The sequence below is a fragment of the Carettochelys insculpta genome, chromosome 2 (genome assembly GCF_033958435.1).
Source record: "Carettochelys insculpta isolate YL-2023 chromosome 2, ASM3395843v1, whole genome shotgun sequence".
In the NCBI taxonomy this organism is placed as follows: domain Eukaryota; kingdom Metazoa; phylum Chordata; order Testudines; family Carettochelyidae; genus Carettochelys; species Carettochelys insculpta.
The window spans coordinates 12,909,590-12,932,323 of record NC_134138.1 but is presented as its reverse complement, the minus strand read 5'-3'; the positions used below and the strand labels follow the sequence as shown (position 1 = coordinate 12,932,323).

At 44.7% G+C, this 22,734-nt stretch overlaps 1 protein-coding gene across 3 annotated transcripts in view; it reads right to left on the bottom strand.

The window, feature by feature from the left end:
* The window catches only part of AGO2 (argonaute RISC catalytic component 2), a 120,666-nt gene that overhangs the window by 23,541 nt on the left and 74,391 nt on the right, over positions 1-22,734 (bottom strand). For all 3 annotated transcript variants that reach the window (XM_074986613.1, XM_074986614.1, XM_074986615.1), the window contains 7 exons: positions 18,276-18,412; positions 17,989-18,123; positions 16,416-16,503; positions 11,676-11,823; positions 11,389-11,508; positions 10,831-10,953; positions 4,345-4,478 (listed from right to left, as the gene is read on the bottom strand). In XM_074986613.1, the coding sequence (XP_074842714.1) occupies positions 4,345-4,478; positions 10,831-10,953; positions 11,389-11,508; positions 11,676-11,823; positions 16,416-16,503; positions 17,989-18,123; positions 18,276-18,412 (885 nt within the window). The remainder of the gene's footprint in view (positions 1-4,344; positions 4,479-10,830; positions 10,954-11,388; positions 11,509-11,675; positions 11,824-16,415; positions 16,504-17,988; positions 18,124-18,275; positions 18,413-22,734) is intronic.

Sequence of the window (22,734 nt, the reverse complement as noted above, 5' to 3'; positions counted from 1 at the left end):
CTCTGGGCTTGCCCCGAGGTTGTACGACTTTGTTGAGAACGTCGCCTGGGGGCCCTGTACTGTTGCTGCTGTTGATGACGCCCTTGGTCATAGCCTTGCTGATATTGTGCGCGTTGTGGTTGGTAAGCCTAGCGCCTTTGCTGAGGATAGAACTCCTTTTTCTTGTATGGAGGAGTATAGATACCCAAGGTCTTAAGTGGGGCCCTCGAATCTTTGCTAGAGTGGAGGACCGAGTCGGTTGATTCTGCAAACAGCTTTTGCTTGTTGAAGGGAAGATCCACGATCTTCGCCTGTAGATCTCTGGGGATACCAGACGTCTGGAGCCAGATTCCCTACGCATTACCACTGCTGCGGCTGTTGAGTGTGCTGCTGTGTCCGTCACGTCCAGGGCAATCTGAACTCCCGTTCGCGAGGCCGTGTAGCCCTCCTGGACGATCGCCTTTAACACTGGCTTCTTGTCCTCTGGGAGGGAATCCATGAGAGACGTGAGTCTAGAGTAATTGTCAAAGTTATGGTTTGATAAATGTGCCGTGTAGTTTGTCATTCTCAATAATAAGGTAGAGGACTAGACCTTCCTGCCGAACAGCTCTAATTTCTTAGCATCTTTATCTGACCACCCTTATTTGTATTGAGGCGTCTTCGACCTCTGCTGGGACGATTCGACCACCAAAGAATTGGGCTGTGGGTGGCTAAACAGGAATTCCATGCCCTTGGCTGGGACGAAGTATTTCTCATCTGCCTTTTTATTCGTGGGCGGAATAGAGGCCGGAGTCTGCCATATGTTAGTGGCTGACTCGATAATGGCTTCGTCCAGTGGGATAGCGATTTTAGATGAAGCTGGGGGTCTCAAATTTTTCAGGAGTTTATGATGCTTCTCCTGTACCTCTGCTATTTGAATGTCCTGTGTGTATGCTACTCTTTTGAACAGCTCTTGGAATTGTTTAAGGTCATCCGGAGGGGAGACATCCCCGGGGACAATTGCCTCATCTGGGGAGGATGAGGAGGAACCGCTGGGATAACCCTCCCCCAAGTCCTCTGGCTCCCGAGTTCGCTGGTATGCTTGCTCCTTCGTGGGCTGTGAAGGAAAGTCTCAGGACTCTGGACCTAACTCTCCCTGGGACAGCTGCATTCCTCTCCCAGAGCAAGAGTGGACGTGGGAGTATTGTCGAGGAGGGGGAGGGGATCTGCCCCTGGATCTAGACCTCCGATGTTGGTGTTCGGTATGATGAGGACGGCCATAGCAACATGGACAAGGGCCCGGAAATGGAGACCTGGACCACTGAAGCTGGTTTGTGATAGTAGTCATAGGGATCCATGCCCAAAAAGGATGAAGGAGGCCTGAGCCAAGGCGAAGGTGGTTGGAGGAACGGAGAGGGAGGTCTGAAATAAGCTGGTGGAGTTGCCACCCGGCGATGCGGTGTGTGTATCTCCGGGGGCGGGGTGGGGGGGCGGCGGGGCTGGGTGATAAGGGCATTGCAGCCCTGTCTGGAGATGGACTGAGGTGCCGGGTTTTGGCTCTAGCTTCCCCCCACCCCTGCAAGGTGCACGCTGTCCCCTCCCATGCCGGGGATCTTGGCCCCACCGTGGGTGCTGCGCGGGTAGCTTCCTCCGGCGCCGCTGGGCCCTGTGCTGGGTGCCCCTATGCTGTCGGCGCCGCCGACTCCGGCGCTTGCCGCGCACGGCATACTTGGAGGCCCAGCCCCGGCCACGTGTGCAACCGCGCTGCCGCTTTCATCAGCCCGCGGCTGAGGGCTCTGCGTTCCGCTTGTCCTGCTCGCTGGAACCGCCAGCAAGGATTGAGCCAAGGTGAGTTTCCTCTTCTTTTGCACAGAGGGGGTCGAAGAAGCTGCCTTCCTCTTCTGTGACCAGAGGGCCCTTCTGTGTGAGGCTTCTCTGGCGGCTCAGGCTGGAGGGCCTTATCAAACAAGATCATTTGAGCCTCATCTCTCTGTCCTTCCTGGCCCTGGCTGTAAGCTTAGTGCAGTGCGAACACTTCTGGGTAACATGGGACTCCCCCAGGCAACAAATGCACTCACTATGCCCATCAGAGGCCGGTATAGCCTCGCGGCATGACTCACACTTCTTAAACCCCGAGGTAGCCATCGTGGTGAGTCTTTACTGCTAATAGGGTACTTAGCCGCTAATCAGTGCATTCTACAACCCAAACAACATTCACGGCCTTCAGGGTAGCAGATGGCTTAAACAGCCTTCTTTGTCCGCCTCTCCCCCTTCCGTTCTTCTTCTCTCTACTATTTTGTATCCTTTTTTTTTTCCACTTTTTTTTTTTGTATAATAGTAAAAACAATGAGCTAACAAGTAAAACAACTATCTTATCTGTCTCAGGCTTTAGAGCCAGAGCAGATTCCGTCTGCAGCCGTTGGCGGTTGAGAAGGAACTGGTGGGGACCGGATCGTGCACATGACCGAGGGCGCGCAAGGGAGCGGAGCGCATCGGCGCATGCGAGATCCAGGGGAAACTGCTAGAAGAATTCCGATCTGTGGCGCCGAGCGAGCCCGACACCTACTGTGGAGCACCCACGGGGACCACTTGAAGAAGAACAGTGCTTGAGAGGGCTATGAAACACTGGTGTGTACAGAGAGCTGAAGGTGAGGATTTTCTTTCTAGCCCACAAGATTACAGTAGGGCATGTGGAAATGCCTATTCTGATCTGGGAGATCTAGCTTATCCCTTGCAGCCCTGGCTCATGAAACCATAAAAAGGACAAGTAACCTTAGGTGTTATGTGCAAGAGTTTTTCTTCCTTCTTGCTATACAGGACACATACATACAAAAAGGGAAAATGACTATACACAAAACACTCCTGAATGTGCAAACTAGTTTTTCATCTGGTAACTGAAAAATGTAACATTAAGGGTCGATGTTCAAGTTTGTCATCCACTGTCCAGCTTTCAGCAACAAGGAACAAATCAAGGCTGTCCTCACAGGGAAGGATTTTAATGCTGTGGTTCACTGTATGCTCCATTGTTTGAATAGCTTCTTCACATTCAGATATTGGACTGCCCTTCATTTTCCAAGTGTGTAGGAGATAACTACAACAACCGTAAGTGCTTCTGGTACAGTTCATCATGATGCTTACTTGGCATACTTAAACCAGGTGCTTGGTCTGTAAGATACGCAACCAAGTTTTGATTCTTGACCCTAATGTTTCCCAACAGCCTTTACCACTTCTGACAACAATACTGAGGTTTTAAGAGCTTTGGCTTATAATCATAGAAGGTCTCTAGGCATAAGGCAGCATCTTGGGGTGTGTTGGAGATCTTTGTGGATGGGCAAAATTCATGATTATGTGGTCATATTCACACATTATTGACGCTTCTCTTAGAGAGATATTGGTAAGATATGCATAAGGGCAGAGAGATAAAATGTTGGTGTTGACTCCATCACTCCTGTGACAACTTTCAGTGTTCAAATGCACATTAATAAATTTCATATCTGCACTACCATACTGGTGGGCAATATTCTGCAGCTAAGACAACAGGAAAAGTGCCTGTCTAAAAGGTAGAAGTATTTATTTGTCAACTGGTGCCTGATAGTTTGTAGATAATATTGTTCCTGATCTTTATTTTGGCACCAGTCTGTGTTGGGTATAATAGCCTCACAAATCACTAATGAGAGCTGCTCTGAGATACTGTGGAAAATCTTTGTGCTGGAGTTTGTCTTACAGATGGTGATGTTTAAGCTCTTCTTTGCAATAAACTTTTTAATACACGAAATAAAAAGAAAATCAATTTCTCCATATCTTTCAACTAATTTTTGGTGTTGTATCAATAATTGGAGAAAAAAATCATGAATAAATTTGACTTTTAAATTCACAATATCCCTTTAAATAGTGCAGATATAGATGTTTCAAGTCAAAACAATTTATATAGACATAATAGAGACATGACTTGTATATTTGTGGTTTCGATGATGAACAGTGTTGAGTAGTAGGTATTTTTCCTTGCTTCATTTCAAATGCTTGCTTTCTTCCTTACACATCTACATTTCTTGAAATCCCCTAACAATAGCATGCACCTTTCCATATCCAGAGCTGTGCACATAGCTTTTGATATTAAGGATTTTATGATACTAGCACACAAACCCCAAATAACTAACACAAGAGCCATACTGGCTTGTACATAATTCAAAATATAGAATTCAAAGTTTGTGATGGGGAAAATACAAATCAGAGTCTTACAGCTTCTAAATCAGACATATAATTTTTTTTTTAAAACAAAATTTAGCGTATTACAGAAAAAAGGCAAAAGGTACAATTTCACATTATCCAGTTCTTTCAAAACCACTAAGTAATGACAATCTTTCTTGGAAAAAGAAACATACTTACTTAAGATGAACTTCAGTGCACTGTCGCTGGGGAGCAAAGCAGGCAATTGCCCAGACCTTAATTTCGATTCCAGTGTGAAACTGTTTATTTCTCATGTCCCATACCCCTTGAACTGGTGTAGCAATTGCTTTATTCTAGAAAGAAAAGGAAGCTGTAAGTGTGTAATACGTTTAAAAAAAAAATCCCTTGCACCTGCTTCATATGAATCTGGTCTATTCTAGTCTCAAGTCTTTGTCAGTAGATTAACTACAGGTTGAACCTTTCTAATCCAGAGCAGCCTCCTCCAGCAACATCCATAATACTGCATGGTTTTATATAGCTGGTAAACTACTTCTTCTGGGTACAGGCAAATTTCCCATGGTCTCAGAAAGTTTGTTTACAGCCACCAGTCTCAGTATTCTGTGCTGTTTTTTTAGCTGTAAATTACCCTCAATGTCTTCTAAGAGCCCAATAAGCAATGGAAGTGTTGGTAATGTGCTAGACAATACTGACCTCCCATTGTCCGGCAAATTCTCTCGTTTGGCACTGATCAGGTCCCAAGGGTACCGAACGAGAGAAGTTCAACCTGTACATAAATATGAATTCAGTTTTACATAGATCACTAACCTTCCTATCATGGTAGCAACAGAAGTTCAAGTATGTGAATCTGATAATTTGTGCAATTTAGGAAAAGATAAAATCAAGTTTTTGAATGCTTTTTTTAAAAAAATATTTCTGCCACAATGAAAATTAGTAGAACGTGTACGTGTAACAAATGAGAAGAGTCATGAATATGTGATAATTAATTAATATATAGATACATAAATAAAGGCTTGAATTCTATAGGTACTTCCCAGGAGTTCAACAGCTAAGCATTAGAGGAAATAATTTTGCCTCACAACAGTCCTGTAATATAGGTAAGTATAATTATCCCTATTTTACAAATCAGTAAACTAAGGCACATAAAGGTCCAGGGTCATAGAGAAAATCTGAAAGAACTGAGACCAGGATCCTGATTTCTTAACTCAATCATATAGAAAAAACATCTTTTGCCTCCCTATCTAGTAGGCAGCACTGTGAGGAATTAGACAGAAGATCAATAGTTATCTGGGCAACAGAAAGTGAAGACTGAATTCAGTCTCAGGATAAGAATTATCTTAATTGGTATGGGTATTTAGACGCATGCAGCTTTCCTTTATATCTTAGGCTGAAAATGCATTCTTCACCATGAATTTTTGCTTTTATTTTAAATTGTACTGCAAAATGGAAACATAAAAATGCAAGATAAGTTGGAAGATCAAGATGTGTCCCGAGTTATGACCCTCACTGACAAACTGTATGGCAAACACTTCAGGAACAGTGGTGGGTAAAGGAACAACCTATATGTTCACTTCAGAACCCCCTGAAAAGCCTCAGATTCTAGGTTTTACTCTGTTTAAACTTCAGGTTTTATACTGCGCCAGCCATCATGGTACTTGAGTATACCACACATATTGGTGCACACAACCAAAATTCATGTTGTGAGGAGTAGCACCCAGGTGATTGGAGTGTTGATGGGAGCTCAGGGCTGGGGTGCAGAGGTGTGAGGGTACTGGGCTCAGGGCTAGGGCAGAAAGGTGAAAGGGTCAGGGCTGGGGTACTGGACTGGGGTGCAAGCTCTGGGGTGAGCCTAGAGATAAGGAGGTTCAGGGCTGAGGCAGAAGGTTGGGGGCATGAGCTCTGAGGTAGGGCTGAGGCTGAAAGGTTTGGGGTGCAGGAGGGTGCTCTTGGGCTACCACAGGGAGCTAGGGCTTCCCGCAGCAACACCTGGGCTGAGGGAGGGGAAGCCACAGGACAGGAGCCCCTTTTCTGAACACAGCAGGTCCAAGATGGGGCAGCGCTTGGACCATGGGAAGGACACTGTGGCTGTGGCAGGTCTGAGCCCTCCCTAAAGGTCTAGCTCACACAAAAGTTGAGGCTGGGGGAGGGGCACCCAGGCTGTGGGAAGGATCTAGGTGGGTCACCTGTCACTCTCCCCCAGTATTACACCTCTTTTTACACATCCCCACAGAACTCTCCCATGAAGGCTGCCTAGTATTTGGGGACGAGCGGGAGAGAAGTTTGGCGAAAGGGAAAGTTTGGCCCAAATGCTCAAACCAAGTGATGTTGCAGCATGGTCCACAGGTTGCAGCACCTCTTGCTCAAATTTCAGTGTGGTGGATGAGGTGCTAGGAGAAATACGCACTGAGATCCAGTATGACAGGTCGCAACAACTTGAAAGGGGGAAGACAGTAGCTACTGCTGTTGGATGAGTACAGAATGTCCTCTCTCTCCCCTCTTGCCCAACCTGAGCCTCTCCAGCTAGCTGGGGCTGAAATGAAAGGGGGCATGGCTAGTAAAACAAGGTCAAGGGCCACAGGTTATGGACTAGTGCCATTACAGTATAATCATTTTCAGAGTTGTTGAACATTCATAACTCCAGACAACATTTTCTGTAAATGAAATAATGTTTTGGGCGTTTAGCACATCTTAGAAAGAGAAGTTACTCACCTTGTAGTAACGATGGTTCTTCGAGATGTGTCCCCGTGGGTGCTCCACAGTAGGTGTCGGGCTTGCCCGGCGCTGCAGATCAGAATTCTTCTAGCAGTTTCCCCTGGACCGCGCATGTGCCAATGCGCACCGCTCCCTTGCGTGCCCTAGGTCATGTGCGCGATCCGGTCCCTGCCAGTTCCTTGACCAACCGCCCTGGATGCTCCTGAAAAACACCGGACAGAGATCCGAAGTGGGGAGGATGGGCGGGTAGTGGAGCACCCACAGGGACACATCTCGAAGAACCATCGTTACTACAAGTGAGTAACTTCTCTTTCTTTTTCGAGTGGTCCCCGTGTGTGCTCCACAGTAGGTGACTACCCAGCAGTAACCCCAAGTAAGGAGGTGGGTACTCGATTCATGTGCAGCTTGCCCCCGAGAGGACTGCTGTCGACAGACGGGTATCCTCATCGAACACCCGATGCAGGGCATAATGCTTGGCAAAGGTGTCGTAGGATGACCAAGTCGCCGCTCTGCAAATGTCTTTCAGCGCGATTTCCTTGAAGAAGGCCGTTGATGCCGCCACCGCTCTGGTGGAGTGAGCCCTGGGCGGGGCTAGCAAGGGGGTCTTTTGAAGCTTGTAGCACAGTTTTATACAGGACACAATGTGCTTTGAAATTCTCTGGGAAGAGAGGCCTTCCCCTTTCGACCTGGGAGCGAGAGACACCAGAAGCCTGTCCGTTTTCCGGAAGGGCTTAGTTCTGTCTATGTAAAAGGCCAACTCCCTCCTCACATCTAGGAGATGCAGGCGTGCCTCCTTGCTGGAGCTGTGAGGCTTCGGGTAAAATGAGGGTAATACTATTGGTTCGTTAATGTGGGCCCTTCCTCTTTGTGCCGAAAAGCTGATATAGCTGCGAGGTGGACCTTTAGCGAGGATAGAGAGAGCCTGTCTCGTTTGAGGTCCAGCAGGTATTCTAGAATTACAGTTATAGGAACATCAAGAGGAGCTAACTGTTTGGTAGAGCACCAGGCAGTAAAGCGTGTCCATTTCTGTTCATAAGTCCTCCTGGTGGAGGTCCTTCGGCTACACTCTAAGACTTGCCTTACTCCCTCCGTACACGTGCTCTCTAAGGCGCTGAGCCATGGATTAACCATGCTTGTAGGCGGAGTCCCTGAGGGTGCGGGTGCACTATGGACCCCTGAGCCTGCGTGAGTAAGTCCGGCGCTACCGGTAGGGGGAGTGGTGGACGATCCGACATGCGCAGAAGCAGGTGAAACCACTGTTGTCGGTCCCAAGTTGGAACTATGAGTATCATGCGAGCTCTCTCCCTTCTGGCTTTCGGCAGAACCTTGTGGATAAGTGTTGTGGGGGGAAACGCGTAGAGTAGAGAGCCCTTCCATGAGATCATGAAGGCGTCCCCCAGGGACCCCTCCCGCCCTATTCCTGCTCTGGAGCAGTACTGGGGGCACTTCTTGTTGCGCTGGGTGGCAAACAAATCGACATGGGGAAACCCCCAGGTACGAAATATGCATCGTAGCAGGTCGGAGCGGATCTGCCATTCGTGTGTGAGTGCAAAGCGCCTGCTCAGTTGATCTACCTTCACGTTGTGTGTGCCCGGCAAGTACAAGGCTTTCAACATTATGTTGTTGGCAATGCACCAATTCCACAATCGGACTGCTTCTGCGCATAGAGCATGGGACCGTGGCCCTCCTTGTCGATTGATGTAGAACATGGTGGAGGTAGTGTCGGTATTGATCCCGACTACTTTGCCGTGCAGGTATTTCTGAAAATGTCTGCATGCATTGAACACTGCTCTGAGCTCCAGTATGTTTATGTGCAGTGTCTGTTCCGCGGGGAACCATAGCCCTTGCGTCACCTTGTTGCCAATGTGCGCTCCCCATCCTATGTGGGAGGCGTAGATTGTAAGAAAAATGGAAATTTGTGGTTGGTGGAAGGGCACTCCCACTAGAAGGTTCTTGCGATCTGCCCACCACGCTAGCGACTTCCGTACATCTGGGGAGGATGAGGAGGAACCACTGGGATAACCCTCCCCCAAGTCCTCTGGCTCCCGAGTTCGCTGGTATGCTTGCTCCTTCGTGGGCTGTGAAGGAAATTCTCGGGACTCTGGGCCTAACTCTCCCTGGGACAGCTGCATTCCTTTCCCAGAGCAAGAGTGGACGTGGGAGTATTGGCGAGGAGTGGGAGGGGATCTACCCCTGGATCTAGACCTCCGATGTCGGTGTTCGGTATGATGAGGACGGCCATAATGACATGGACAAGAGCCCAGTGATGGAGACCTGGACCACGATCGGAGAGTGTACCCGTGATGTCTAGGAGAGCGGGATCTCCGTGACGAGACTGATATTGGTGAAGCTGGTTTGTGATAGTACTCATAGGGATCCATGCCCAAAAAGGGTGAAGGAAGCCTGAGCCAAGGCGAAGGTGGTTGGAGGAATGGAGAGGGAGGTCCGAAATAAGCCGGTGGCGTTGTCGCCCGGCGACGTGGCGTGTATATCTCGGGGGGAAGGGGGGGAGCTGGGAGATAAGGGCATCATAGCCCTTTCTGGAGATGGACTGAGGTGCCAGGTGTTGGCTCTAGCTTTCCCCTGCCCCTGCAGGGTGGGCGCTGCCCCCTCCCGTGCCGGGGATCTCAGCCCTGCTGTTGGTGCCGTGCTCGGTACCGTCACAAGCAGTGCCGCGCGGGTAGCTTCCTCCGGCGCCGCTGGGCCCCGTGATAGCCAGTGCCGCGTGAGGCGGCGCCGCCGAGTCCGGCGCTTGCCGCGTCCTCTGTGCTGACTGCTGCACAGTTGGAGGCCCGGCCCCGGGCACAACTGCGCTGCCGCTTTCATCAGCCTGCGGCTGAGGGCTCTCCATTCCGCTCGTCCTGCTCGCTGGAACTGCCGGCAAGGATCAAGCCGGAGAGAGTTTCTTTTTCTTTTGCACATAGGGCGTCAAAGACGCCGCCTTCCTTTTATGTGACCCAGAGGGCCCCTCTGTGTAAGGCTTCTCCAGCGGCTCAGGCTGGAGGGCCTTATCAAACAAGATCATTTTGAGCCTCATCTCTCTGTCCTTCCTGGCCCTGGCTGTAAGCTTAGCGCAGTGCGAACACTTCTGGGTAACATGGGACTCCCCCAGGCAACGAATGCACTCACTATGCCCATCAGAGGCCGGCATAGCCTCGCGGCATGACTCACACTTCTTAAACCCCGAAGAAGCCATCGCGGTGAGTCTTTGCTGTTAATAGGGTACTTAGCCGCTAATCAGTGCGTTCTACAACCCAAATAACATTCACGGCCTTCAGGGCAGCGGACGGCTTAACAGCATTCTTTGTCCGCCCCTCTCTCCTCCGTTCCTCTTCTCTCTACTATTTTGTATGCTCTTTTTTTTTTTGTTTTGTTTTTGTTTTTGTATAATAGTGAAAACAACGAACTAACAAGTAAAACAACTATCTTATCTATCTCAGGCTTTAGAGCCGGAGCAGATTCCGTCTACAGCCGTTGGCGGTTGAGAAGGAACTGGCGGGGACCGGATCGCGCACATGACCGAGGGCGTGCAAGGGAGCAGTGCACATCAGCGCATGCGCAATCCAGTGGAAACTGCTAGAAGAATTTTGATCTGCGGCGCCAGGCAAGCCCGACACCTACTGTGGAGCACCCATGGGGACCACTCGAAGAAGAATCAGACCTTAGGCATCTTAAATCAGATAACCAAGAAATCCAAAATTGGAGGCCACTTCTAAAAAAAATGAGTTGTTAACTCTTCTGCCTCAGTTTCCACCTTTGTAACAGTTTCCATGTTTCCCCATCTTCTTCACATGGTTGTTATAGGGATTAAATTAGTTCACGTACATAAAGCACCTTAACAATGATAAAAGTTATGCATGTGCTAATTGTTATAGGGCTTCCCAATGTCATAAAAATCAACCCCATCATAGCTAACACCATTACATTGTTCAAAACGCAATTATCATAGATACTGCAACATCTTTGTTCACATACTCTGCCTCCATACAGGATCGAGGGAGGTTGTAGGACTCTCCCAGTAACATCAGTCATTTGATCTTTGACCATTATTCCAAATTCACGAACATAAGGATCAGTATTAAAACTTGCACTTCGCATCTAAAACGAGAAGAAAAAAAAAAAGTATTTCTAGTAGGAAAACAAAGTCATTTTTACATAAGTGAGCCACTTCCAAAAGAGTTTTCTAATATTAGTGTACACCCGGGGAATCTGACCATGTTGCTCTTCACTTTTTCCAGCCATGTGCAAAATAAATTTCATTATATGCACCAGCACAAGTGCACCACCAGTAGAAACACATGCTGCCAGCTGTAGGCACTCTGCTAATCAGGTAGGTGGCACGTGAATCTCTCCTGAGTGGGTGCCCAAGCACTCAGCTTAATGGGAACACTTGCATCTCAGAATTTTGGAGATGCCAAGAATTCAGAGCTCCCATTATAACTCCACTTGGTGGAATGGGGCTCAGTACTACTTAAAACTTACTCCTGTATATCTGAAATAGGGTTCCAAAAATTAAATGTCTATTGTACCCACCAGTTTGCTAATCTCTTCTTGCCGGTCAGGTGCTGATCTGGCAGTTGCCCGTATCATAGTGGAAGTTTGATTGTCAGTCAGCTTCTTTATACACCTCTGTCCTGCCACTATGTTGCACACCTAAGGTAAATTCATATAATTAATTTAAAGATTTTCTGATATTTTTCTGCATTTATTCATGCAATGATCCCTAAGCAGTAAGATAGCTGTAAGAGAAAACCTAAACATTTCACCTTGTTTTTTTAACTTTCATTCAAAAAATACAGTATTTTAATAAGTTTACTTGCCTCAAGAGGAAGGTATGTATGTTTCTGCTCCTGTCCAACTTGTAAACATGGAAGATGAGGATAACGTAGAACCAATTTGTGCCTGTCCTTAAAATACTGAGCTACAGTGCATTCAACTGTTTGTCCACTCTCCTGCTGAAGTGGGAATCTATAGGAAGTCAAATGTGAAAATCAACCCTTAAGAACATAAGAACATAAGAATGGCCATACTGGGTCAGACCAAAGGTCCATCCAGCCCAGCATCCCATCTGCCGACGGTGGCCAATGCCAGGTGCCCCAGAGAAGGAGAACAGAAGACAATGATCAAGTGATTTATCTCCTGCCATCCATCTCCTGCCCTTGTTCTGATGGCTAGGGCACCATACTTTATCCCTGGCTAATAGCCATTTATGGACCTAACCTGCAAAAATTTATCAAGCTCTTTTTTAAACCCTAATAGAGTCCTGGCCTTCACAGCCTCCTCCGGCAAGGAGTTCCACAGGTTGACTGTGCGCTGTGTGAAGAAAAATTTCCTTTTATTAGTTTTGAACCTACTACCCATCAATTTCATTTGGTGTCCCCTAGTTCTTGTATTATGGGAAAAGGTAAATAATTTTTCTATATTCACTTTCTCCACACCATTCATGATTTTATATACCTCTATCATATCGCCCCTCAATCGCCTCTTTCCAAACTGAAAAGTCCCAGTCTCTCTAGCCTCTCCCCATATGGGACCCGTTCCAAGCCCCTAATCATCTTAGTCGCCCTTTTCTAAACCTTTTCTAATGCCAATATATCTTTTCTGAGGTGAGGAGACCACATCTGCACGCAGTACTCGAGATGTGGGCGTACCATAGTTTTATATAGGGGAAGTATGATCTCTTTTGTCTTATTATCGATCCCTTTTTTAATAATTCCTAACATGCTATTTGCCTTACTAACTGCCGCTGCACACTGCGTGGATGTCTTCAGAGAACTATCCACTATAACTCCAAGATCCCTTTCCTGATCTGTCGTAGCTAAATTTCACCCCATCATGTAGTACGTGTAATTTGGGTTATTTTTTCCAACATGCATTACCTTACACTTACCCACATTAAATTTCATTTGCCATTTTGCTGCCCAATCACTCAGTTTGCTGAGATCTTTTTGTAGTTCTTCACAATCCCTTTTGCTTTTGACTGTCCTGAACAACTTGGTGTCATCTGCAAACTTTGCCACCTCACTGCTTACCTCATTTTCTAGATCATTGATGAACAAGTTGAACAGGATCGGTCCCAGGACTGACCCCTGGGGAACACCACTAGTTACCCTCCTCCATTGTGAAAATTTACCATTTACTCCCACCCTTTGTTTTCTGTCTTTTAACCAATTCCCGATCCATGAATGAATCTTTCCTCCTATCCCATGACCACCTAATTTACATAAAAGCCTTTGGTGTGGGACCGTGTCAAAGGCTTTCTGGAAATCTAGGTATATTATGTCCACTGGGTGCCCCTTGTCCGCATGTTTATTAACCCCTTCGAAGAATTCTAATAGATTAGTTAGACACGACTTCCCTCTGCAGAAACCATGCTGACTTTTGCCCAACAATTCGTGCTCTTCTACGTGCCTTGCAATTTTATTCTTTACTAGTGTTTCTACTAATTTGCCTGGTACTGATGTTAAACTTATTGGTCTATAATTGCCAGGGTCTCCTCTAGAGCCTTTTTTAAATATTGGCGTTATATTGGACATCGTCCAGTCATTTGGTACCAAAGTGGATTTAAAGGATAGGTTACAAACCACTGTTAATAACTCCGCAATTTCACATTTGAGTTCTTTCAGAACCCTTGGGTGAATGCCGTCTGGTCCTGGAGACTTGTTACTATTCAGCTTATCAATTAACTCCAAAACCTCCTCTAATGTCACTTCAATCTGAGTGAGTTCCTCAGATTTGTCGCCTAAAAAGGCTGGCTCAGATTTAGGAACCTCTGTAACATCTTCAGCCGTGAAGACTGAAGCAAAGAAATCATTTAATCGCTCCGCAATGGCACTGTCTTCCTTGATCGCTCCTTTTATATCTTTATCGTCCAAGGGCCCCACTGCTTTTTTAGCGGGCTTCCTGCTTCTAATGTATTTAAAAAACATTTTACTATCATTTTTTGAATTTTTGGCTAGCTGTTCCTCAAAATCTTTTTTGGCTTTTCTTACTACATTATGACACTTAATTTGGGAGTGTTTATGTTCCTTTCTATTTTCCTCACTAGGATTTGACTTCCACTTTTTAAAAGCTGCCCTTTTCTCTCTCACTGCCTTTTTAACATGGCTGTTTAGCCATGGTGGTTCTTTGTTAGGTCTCTTACTGTGTTTTTTTATTTGGGGTATACATTTAAGTTGGGCCTCTAGTATGGTGTCTTTAAACAGTTTCCATGCAGCTTCCAGGGATTTTAGTTTAATTACTCTACCTTTTAGTTTCTGTTTAACTAGCTTCCTCATTTTAGTGTAATTCCCCTTTTTGTAATTCCCCTTCATCAAAGCACTTTCCCAAACTTTCTCATAATGCATTCTAGCACAATACAAGACTCTATGAGAATGTGTGAGAGAGAACAGGCGACCATAACTCCGTCACAAACACGGGACAGGGAGATATCGGGGGAAGAGCAGCTCCTCCCGGCTCCACCAAGGAGCCTCAGAGAAGCGGCAGCCACTGGCCTGTCCTGGGAGCTCCAGGGGAAGCAGCAGGGACATGGCAGCTGCCCATGCTCCCCCTGCTTCAGGAAAGTGACTTCACCAGCAGCTGTGCGGAAAAGGTCGGTGGGGGGACAGCCCAAATATGGGAAAATGATTCTTTTAAAAAATAAGTTGGGATGCCTTTTTGGCATCCCAAATATGGGACAGTACTGCCCAATACGGGATGGATGGTCACCCTAGTATGCGAGAGAAATATATTATCTCTGTAATGAAGTGTAGTGAGCTTCCTACATTAGCTCTTTTCAGAAGAGAGGAGTCTATAGAGTTAAAACGCCTATAATAAAAATAGGGTATGTTCGGGAGTTGTCCACAGCTACAGTCTTCACCTGCCCCCCTGCTTTTTTTTTTTAAAACCAAAAGACAGTATGGGGCTTTTACTGCCTGGATCCCTTAAGATCTGAAGCCATGGTATCCAACCTGTGGCTTTCAAGCTGCTTGCAGCTCTTGGAGCCTTTAAATGTGGCTCCTCCTGAGAGCTGCACACAGGACATGGCATGTACTTGCGCTCCACCGCTTGGTGGGAGAAGCACATGGCAGCAGCTCCAGCAGTGGCTGCAATGACAGCCGTGGTGAGTTGCACGCACTGAATTAGAACAGAGGGATTGGGGGGGCGCTGGCTCCGTGGGAGGGGGCTGGCATTTATGTCAGGGGAGGCCTCTAATATGGAGAGATGATCACCACAAGTATGGTGATCATTTTGATCTAAATCAAACATCCAGAAAATGGGCATCTGAACAGCTTTACAGACAATCACTATAACAGTATAAACTTCCATTCCCATGCAATGGGAAACTACCATTAAGATGTAGTATTGAAGGAATTAACTGTAAGTCAGTTGGAATTAACCACTCTGCATAAGTCTATGTACTGTTAACCAACATATTTAGAAGACAACAGTCATGCAAGTCTTATATATGTGACATATTTCATAGGTAACTTGCCCAACATCAAGAGGTTGAATTATATCTCCTAAAAATAATTTGAGAGGGTCTGTCAGAAGTAAAATATAGTTATTTTGGTGTTAAGATACAAATGTACCACATACCACTTACATCTGTTTCGATAATTTAAAATATATTAGCAGAATCCTGACAATGCTTTTAAAGCCAAGCAGCTTTAAAATGAAAATGGAGCATCTCTCTCTCTCCCTCTGTGAACTTAAGTTTTAATACCAATGGAAAAATAGGAGGAGGCAGTACAAATGCAAAGAATGAGGCTAAAAGCCATACAGCTGCAATATATAAGCAAAAGAATTCCAAAACTTAAAAAGAAGCACATTTATCAACATAAGCATCACATGAAGGACCAAAGTTTAGGAGAACCGCTTGGCAAATTCTTGGCTGTTAGAGACAATGGAGTGCCATTCTCACTTATATGTATGTAAACCAGCTATAATTATACCAGTATAAATGAAAAGAAAATCAGGCTCAAATGTTGCAGAGGCAATATTCAGGCCACATAAAAGAGTATTACTTTCTTACTAGATAATTATTTAAAAAGGTTTGTGTCAAGACTGGGCTTTCTATTCCTGAAGCAAGTAGGGAAATCCTAAAGGGGGGAAAGAAAAAAATGCAGGTATGAAGATAGCGGGGGTTTCAGATGCCACAAAAGTCCGTCTTATTAGTAAAAATACTATTAAAAATAGGAAAAGGAGAGAATAATGTGATGTGCATTTTTGTAGTGTTTATATTTAAGTGCTTCAGCTATGAGACAACTGAAAGAATCATTACACTATGACAGTTTCTTATGTTGGTTTAAAACAAAAAGCAGTCAAGTAGCACTTAAAAGACTAGCAAAATGTTTTATTAATAAACCATTTTGCTAGCCTTTCAAGTGCTACTTGACTGCTTTTTGTTTTGATAGTGTATAGACTAGCACGGCTTCCTCTTTGTTATTATACTGGTTTCTGTCACTAAGGCAGCTTGATAGATTTCCATGAGAGGAACTGGTCCTGATATCCAAAAATTTGAAGTTATTCACCATATTGTATTTAAAAATACTGCATGAGCAAAAGAAAAAATAGTTTACGTTTGGTGACTTGCTGGTCGTCTGGTGACATTGCACACTCGGTATTTTCTCTTCATTTGTCCGCAGTGTGTTATCTCCACCTTTAGACCTAATAATATGAAAACATCTATTACTACATGTTTTCAAAACCGTTTGCAATCATTTAAATATATGTTTTGGTTACTTTTGGTCCGCTATTACAGTTTTGCTATAATTTATACATAATTAGAGAGTCTTTATTTTCGGACTACTGAAGTGCTATATGTGCTCAATGAACATGGAAGCTAAAAGCCTTCTCAGAAAAGTTTAAATTAAGAACAAGATGGATAATTCAGTAAGTTGGCCTTTTAAATTTCCTTCATTCTGTTTACAAGTTTCCCTCACTTCAGGATACTAGTATTTGTTAGTAGAGATTGTGTGAGTGTGCGTGTGTGTGTGTTGGGGACGAGGGGATGTTTACAGGGCAATGGCTACAAAATGTATGAAACCAGTTTGCTATAAAGGGCTCGACTGTTGCACTGCAATTTTAGAACTAGCATCCTTTCATAGTGCTTTCGCATACACAGAAATAAAATTACTCTTGAGGAGTAAATAATATTTTCAGTTCAACTGCTAAAAAAAAAAACCCACAAAAGACAGTTCCTCTAAGGAAAGGAGTGGTAAAACGTCAGCTAGCTCAAGGATTTAAAAGGTTCATGATGATCTTGGACAAATGCTAGTTCTCAGAAGGAAATTATTTAATATGTCCCACATAAAAGTATGATCTGGATTTCATACAGTTTCAAATGATCAACATTTTTGTGTACACAAATCAATTTATTAACCAGTTGCTGAACATGATCATTCAAACCTTGCAGCAATAAAAAAATTCAGTAACTATTAAATAATACAACAAGTTCAACCTCTTAAATCTGGAATTCTCTCATCCGGCAACATCTGCTGTCAGGTATGACCATGGATGTTGCAGAACCAGAGAGTCCTGGAGCTCACATCTCTTCCTCCCCAGTGCCACTCTATAGCAATCTACCCTGCTTGTTGCTAAGTCCCTCGTGTGGGGAACAGAAGCATTACATATCAATGATTCCTTCCAAGTTCTCCCACAGACTCTTCCCCAACATACCAAAAGATATCAGCTGCTCCCCTGCAGTCCAGGCAGGAATGCTTTTGTTACCAGGAGCCAGCATGCTCAGGTGCATAGTAGCTCTCCACACAAAAGAGTTTCAGAAATTTCTTGGGGCTTTGTTGATTGTGGAAAAAATAGAAAACTACACCTCTCATCAACGTGGTTTTATTTTGTTAGCAAAGCCATAAAGTTTAGTTGGCAGGAGGAGCACAGCAATTTTTACACCTCCCTTGGTCTGTTGAAAAAAGCTGCCTTTGCCAACAAAACTGTGTAGTGCAGACAAGGCCTGACTTATAAGATGCTTCTACTTAGAATAAAACGCTTTTTCTATCCAATCTGTATTCCATATCATTGTCAATTTCTCTCTGAACAAGCAAATAAATCTCTGCCTGGCATCCAAACTTACATTGGTACTTGAAAGCTGACAAGATCAAGAATTAAGAAGTTTTGCTCTTATTATTTAATTCATACCTTTTATTTCTTTGGTAAACTTTACCCTTTGGGAATCTGTCAGAGGTTTCTGTTGCTCTTCAATACTCTTGAAATCCAAAACTTCACATACAAACTCAATTACTGGCTGTGCCTTATAAAATGCTGTTGCAGACACTGTGGACAAAGAGAAACACACCTGTGAAGTTAATTACATTACTGGAGATTTTACAGCTCTGATGAAGTTCTTGAGACCACCGGCAAATAGGATTAACTTGAATCACTACAAACAGGACAGAACACAAAGGGAGAAGTAGCACAGAACCTACCATCAATATTTAGCATCATTTTCCAGAGTGATGGTCTGACTGACTGATGGAAGCCAAACCAAACTTCTCTGCCACCACCCAGAGGATTTGAGCACCCCTCAGATGCAGTAAAGAAAGAACGGCCAACAGGTGTGTATCTGAAATTAAGAAAATAAACCCATTAACTACTGAACCAGATCTTAGAATTAAAAAAGAAAAAACCCTCCAGTAATGAAGCTGCAACAAATACCAAAATTATTTACATTCATTTCCTTGCTTCAAGTTTCTAAGTATGTATATTATACACACACACAATTTACATCAACACACCTAGTGATTCCATCAGGACTAAGTCTATCTTTAACTTTCAATGTATTACTTAAAGAGATTTGCTATTCTTCGTGGTTTTATATGTTGTACTAACCTGCCAGAAAATGTAAGCTAAAGAACTTTAACATAACTCAGTATGAGAGTGCAGGAACAACTCATTATGGGAAGAAATCTAAAAAAAATTTATTTAAATCCTGCAGTATAACAATTGACAAGTTCACATTTTCTAAAAAATCATTTTATATGATAAACATATAACCACCACAAAAGAGTAAAAATGGATTTATCAGTTTATTTCCTTTTTAAGATGTGTATTTTAAATTTAAAGACAGTTTTCAAACAGAAAAATATATTAGTTACTTAATATTATTGCTAAACTTACTTACGGTCAATACTAGCATGTGAAAAATGGTATCACCAGTGTATGTAGTAGCGGGACAAATCTTGAAGATCTTGCTCAGGAAAAGCTTCCAATGAAGTCAATGGAAGCTTTGCCTGAGTGAGGCCCAGCTGAAATATTTTCAAAGTGTCTTCAGCTTGGTATATAAATACAGTACAAAATCAGGGTCTAACAAAAATCAGCTTAATCTTCTCCGTTATCCCATGAAGAGGAGGTAGGAGTGTAATTATTGAAGGCAGGGAATTTTGTGTGTCGTGGTAAATTAACAATGCTGAGGTTTTTTCCCTTTATGTCGGAATTTGGCAATGATATTTGCACTTTTAAAATATAAAGTGATTGGTGACATCTGGGGGATTGCCAGAACCCAGTAAGGGATTCTATCACTGCAGACCTGGTGATGGAAGGCTTTCCTGCTGTTAAGATCCCTGACACCAGTATCACACCCACAAACTTACCCTGACTCTCACCAGCCTAGTTACTCCTTGCAGGGTGAACAGTCCTAGTTCTAGTTCCAAGTCTCCCTTAATCTATCTTCTCCATGTTCTTAAGTATCAGACTCTTGGATTGTGTCCCATTAGTTCATCACCTCTGAGAAAGTGAAACCTGCCCCCTCCCCATTACCAGTTCACTTTGGCGCTTATGGACACCAGCTACATGTGAAAATAATGAAAAGATTTATTAGAAAAGCCACAGATAAAAAGTTAATGAAGTAAGGGAAAGCAAATATATACAAGTTATACAGTAACTAACTAAAGATGCAACCTCAGGCTTTATACTTCCGGTCACGAATGAATGCAGGAAAGGGTAACCCTTCCAGAGAACTTGCAGCAGGGGGTGGTCAGGTAAGCCAATAGGAAGGAGAGAGACCTTTTTGAACGGAGAACAACTGCAGTCTGAGGGGGTCTTTGTCTGCATGGTTGAGACAGAGGACACAGAGAAATGATTCCTCCCAAGCACTTGGAATGAATCCAGTAAATATTCTGACCATCTCCAAATCAGCCACAGATATGTAAGTAGAAGGGAAATATGTAGACAGAGTGCACTGACTATCGTGTTTTAATTTGCTTTGGTTAATTACTTGACTTTTTTCCCTCCAGCAAATTTTAAGCTGAATCCTAGGGAAGTACTCTATGTGCTGCAACCAGTATGATTTATTTTCTCTTGTTTTGTAATTTTTTTTTCAAGCAAATGATTTGATGCCTGTGCCCTAAGAAGGGTTTGTGTATATGCATGCCAGCTAGCAAATTACATTTCTTTGTGTCTAAGCTCTCTTCTAAGGGAGGGTTAAGAGCTTGGGGTATCCCACAGGGAGACATCACAAGTGTGTCTTCCTGGGTTAGGAGTTCTCCCCCCCAACTTCGGCAGTGGTGGCAATTACTAACCCCTCAGGGTCAGGGAACTTGTGACCCTGGGGAGCTTTTAAGCAAAGTCTTTTACAGGCAAGGTTATGTTTTTTTTTAAAAGATTTCGCAGGACCCCACTTGCTGCACTCGGAGTGTCAGAAGGGGGAACAGCCCTGACACTTCCATACTAGAAAAAAATCCCTTTTCTAATCATAGAATCATAGGGCTGGAAGGGACCTTATGAGGTCATCTAGTCCAGCCCTCTGCCTAAAACAGGACCAACACCAACTAAATCATCCCAGCCAGGACTTTGTCAAACCGGGACTTAAAAACCTCCATGGATGGAGGTTCTGCCACTTCTCTACTTAATTCATTCCAGTGCTTCACCACCCTTCTGGTGAAACAGTTTTTCCTCATATGCAACCTATACCTCTCCCTCCGTAACTTCAGACCATTGATCCTTGTTCTGCCCTCTATCACCACTGAGAACAGTCTCTCTCCATCCTCCTTAGAGTCCCCCTTCAGGAAGTTGAAGGCTGCTGTTAAATCGCCCCTCACTCTTCACTTCTGCAAACTAAATAACCCCAAATCCCTCAGCCTCTCCTCATAGGTCATGTGCTCCAGCCCCCTTATCATTTTTGTTGCCTTTTGCTGAACCCATTAAAATGCCTCCACATCCTTTCTAGACTTGGGGGCCCAGAACTGGACACAATACTCCAGATGTGGCTTCACCAATGGCAAATAGAAGGGAATAACTGCTTCTCTAGATCTGCTGGAAATGCTCCTCCTAATGCATCCCAATACAGTAAACCCTCGAAATGCATGATTTCAAGTTGCACTTAACTCACATTAACACGAGTTAAGCACTACTCAAAATCCCACTCCCTGCAACCCTATCTCAACCCACCAGCCTCATTCAGCCCCGTTTCAACCCCCCCATGGCTCTGGTTCACCACCCCGCCCCAGTTCAAACCCCCCGCGTCTGGTTCCAGCTCACCACCCCAGCCCCTGTCCAACTCCTTTGGCCCAGCTCACCACACCCATACGTGGCTTCGGCTCAACTCCACCCCCCACCCCACCCCACCTGCAGCCCTAACCGACCCCAGGCTTAATCCACCTACACCCCTCCCATGGCCCCAATTCACCACCAGGCTTAACCCTCCAACTGCTCCATCCCAACCCAGGGCTTTCCTTTCAGAAGGAGCTCCAGGGGCTCCTGCTGCTTTCTTCATTGCAGAAAGTGCATTCCACTGGGGAAAAAGGCGCACGCCCCCCCCCCGCGAGTTATGTAAAATTCAAGTTACGCGAGGGTGCATGGAAACACAACCCTTGCATGACTTGAAGCACTACTGTATGCTGTTAGCCTTCTTGGCTACAAGGGCACATTGACGACTCATATCCAGCCTCTCATCCACTGTAATGCCAAGGTCCTTTTCTGTTGCACTGCTACTTAACCAGTCAGTCCCTGGCCTGTAACAATGCTTGGGATTCTTCCATCCCACATGCAGGACTCTACACTTGTCCTTGTTGAACCACATCAGATTTCTTTTGGCCCAATCCTCCAATTTAGCTAGGTCATTCAGGACCCTATCCCGACCCTCCAACATATCTACCTCTCCCCCTACCTTAGTGTCATCTGCAAATTTGCTGAGGGTGCAATCCATTCACTCATCCAGGTAATTAATAAAGATGTTGAACAATACCGACCCTAGAACAGATCCTTGGAACACTCCACTTGAAACCGACTGACAGACAGACATAGAGCCATTGATCACCACCCATTGGGCCCGACTGTCTAGGCAGCTTTCCATCCATCTTACAGTCCATGCATCCAATCCTTACTCCCTTAACTTATTGGCAAGAATGTTATAAGAACATAAGAATGGTCATACTGGGTCAGACCAAAGGTCCATTCAGCCCAGTATCCTGTCTGCCAACAGTGGTCAATACCAAGTGCCCCAGAGAGAATGGACCAAACAGGTATTGATCAAGCAATCTCTCTCCTGCCATCCGTCTCCAGCTTCTGACACATAGAGGCTAGGGACACCATTTCTTACCCATCCTGGCTAATAGCCATAAATGGCGCTAACCTCCAAGATTTTATCTAGCTCTTTTTTAAACCCCGCTATAATCCAAGCCTTCACAGCCCCCTCTGGAAAGGAGTTCCACAGGCTGACTGTGTTCAGTGTGAAAAAGAACTTCCTTTTATTTGTTTTAAACCTGCTGACCATTAATTTAATTTGGTGTCCTCTAGTTTTGATATTATGGGAATGAGTAAATAAATTTTCCTTGTTCACTTTCTCTACACCATTCACAATTTTATATGCCTCTATCATATGCCCACCTTAGTCTCCTCTTTTCTAAGCTGAAAAGTCCTAGTCTCTTTAATCACTCTTCATATGGGAGC